This window comes from Rosa chinensis, chromosome 4 (assembly GCF_002994745.2).
Source record: "Rosa chinensis cultivar Old Blush chromosome 4, RchiOBHm-V2, whole genome shotgun sequence".
NCBI lineage: Eukaryota > Viridiplantae > Streptophyta > Magnoliopsida > Rosales > Rosaceae > Rosa > Rosa chinensis.
In genome coordinates this window covers 12,815,496-12,817,632 of record NC_037091.1, presented here as the reverse complement: position 1 = coordinate 12,817,632, position 2,137 = coordinate 12,815,496, and the positions used below count along the sequence as shown (strand labels likewise).

Genomic DNA, 2,137 nt, shown 5'->3' with positions numbered 1-2,137 from the left:
AACCAATTCGATAATGAAGTAAAACAAGTAGCTATACCATGACACAGTTGGACAATGGACTTCCTATTTTTCTTTGCAATACAAAAGTTCAGCCTAGTTCTTATCTAGTTCTCCTACTTCTACTTTCAATTAGCTGAGAGGAACAAACTTTTAAAAATTTTAGATAGATGAATAAAAACAGTAAGGGCATATTGGTGTAACTTATAATGCATCTATAACATAATTTAAGCCATCATATCAGAATCAGAGGAAAGCAAATAGCCAATTTCACCATTTTTGAGGAAGACAACTGGAAGATAAAGATAAAAAGAGTTACAACATACGCACAAAATACTTATAGAGATATAATAGGATGACGATATAGAGAAGGAGGCAAACTTGCCAAGGCAATGGCTCCAGCCATATATTGTCTACAACATCAAAGTTTGGCAACAGAAGGGCAATGAGACCGTGACCTGCGGCCCAGGCAACATGAGGGAACTTGGTCTCCCTCGTCCATTGGAAAGTTAATGAACTTATGTTAATTCACTGTCTTGCATAAACAAATGGAACCTAAGCTTCCATCCCAACTCTATGAGTATGAAAAAAGGAGTGAGTTCCAGGAGTAAAATAAACTGACAATTTATTTTCTTGGATAATAACAAAGGTCATCAATGAAAAAAATAAATCAGCATTTTTTGAGAAATTAAAAAAATCTCAATAAATTAAGCATAGACAACAAACTGCACCGATAACTTCAGTCTAAGTAAGCAGCTTAGTTGGGATTAAACAGGAGAAATAGGAGAAATCATTTGGCACAGTGTAAACTTTGGAAGATAAAATTATACCTCACCAAGCTATTCACACTCTCACAGCTAACTAATGAAAAGCAAATATATTGAAACAACTAATTTACTTTAAATTAAATAAGAACACAGAGTTGCACCGATATTAATGTACAAATGAGATGAGGGAATTTAATGATGCACAGTATTAGCTTTACACAAGTAAAGCAATGTTAATTTACAACCAAAATGCATAAGATAACTTATTACCTCAAGAGAAGGGTTTAGAAGTTCTATTTCATTGCTTATCTGACCATATGGCTCCATTAGATCAACCACACTCTGCAGGTCTTATTTAGTCAATGTTAGCCCCAGATGATTCACCAACATTTTGCTTAGCTTCTTTGCAATTTTGGTTTTCCTCTCTCCTTTTGGAATAATGCTGCTGAAAGTCTGCAAAAAGCAATAAGGATTACCCATTACATTTTGAAAAATGCATCAAGGCTTAAAAAGATAAAAAATAGAGAGAGAGAGAGAGAGAGAGAGAGAGACGTTTTGAAAAATGCATCAAGGCTTAAAAAGATAAAAAAAAATAGAGAGAGAGAGAGAGAGAGAGAGAGAGAGAGAACAGCATCAATTGTGCCTTACTGCAAATCAACTACTGTAGCTCATAAGCTCATCTGTATCGAGAAACTTGCTCCTAAAGGCACTGCTTCCAACGATACAGGTACCAGCTTTAATTCTATATGCCTTAAAAGAGCAGTCTTTTCAGCAACCTGAATGTATAGAATGTTACCATGTGAAGAAAAGATTATAGCAAAAGATATCAAGGATAAATAAATAACATATAATAAAGGTTCTAGATTGGTCATAGATAGAAGTATCATAAATTAATATAGATAGAAGGACTGGTACGAGTAATCAAGTCCTAGAAGCCACAAGTCACCAAAAGAGATTATATGATTTAAGACTATATTTAGGCAATGATGTGAACATTGACATAACTCTCAGAGGACATATATAACAACCACAATGCAATGAGAAAACTGACAGCTGCAGCAACCATCCTCACACATGTGCACACTACTAAATTACCAATCCATTCAAAATTCTCATGAACCTCAATAACAGCTTTAGTGCGAAAACTAATAGGCTAAGAACTGATTCAGCATTTTACCTTTCTCCAGTCTACAAAATCAATGAGCTCATTATCCATTGTTTCTTTTGCAGCTATGTGTAGTATCTTCTCCCTTTCTGCTTGAGTTGGCCTTTGAAGATGAAATACTCTATCCATGCGACCAGGCCACTTTAAGGCATCATCAATTTGCTTGAGATTTCTAGTAGTAGCCATCAATACAACCCATCTTGTTTCT

The 2,137-nt window shown here is 34.9% G+C and overlaps 1 protein-coding gene across 1 annotated transcript; it reads right to left on the bottom strand.

Moving 5' to 3' along the window:
• Positions 1-1,422: 1,422 nt before the first annotated feature.
• On the bottom strand, positions 1,423-2,137 carry LOC121052535 (probable inactive ATP-dependent zinc metalloprotease FTSHI 5, chloroplastic). Its single transcript, XM_040517770.1, has 2 exons — positions 1,942-2,137; positions 1,423-1,540 (listed from the first exon to the last, which is right to left on the bottom strand). The coding sequence occupies exons 1-2, from the start codon at positions 2,113-2,115 to the stop codon at positions 1,433-1,435; spliced, it is 282 nt and encodes a 93-aa protein (XP_040373704.1). The 5' UTR covers positions 2,116-2,137; the 3' UTR covers positions 1,423-1,432.

Coding starts and splice junctions, on each gene's coding strand:
- LOC121052535 (XM_040517770.1), bottom strand. CDS start 2,115: ATGGCTACTACTAGAAATCTCAAGCAAATTGATGATGCCTTAAAGTGG. Junction 1,541..1,941: donor ATTTTGTAGACTGGAGAAAG/GTAAAATGCTGA, acceptor CTATACATTCAG/GTTGCTGAAAAGACTGCTCT.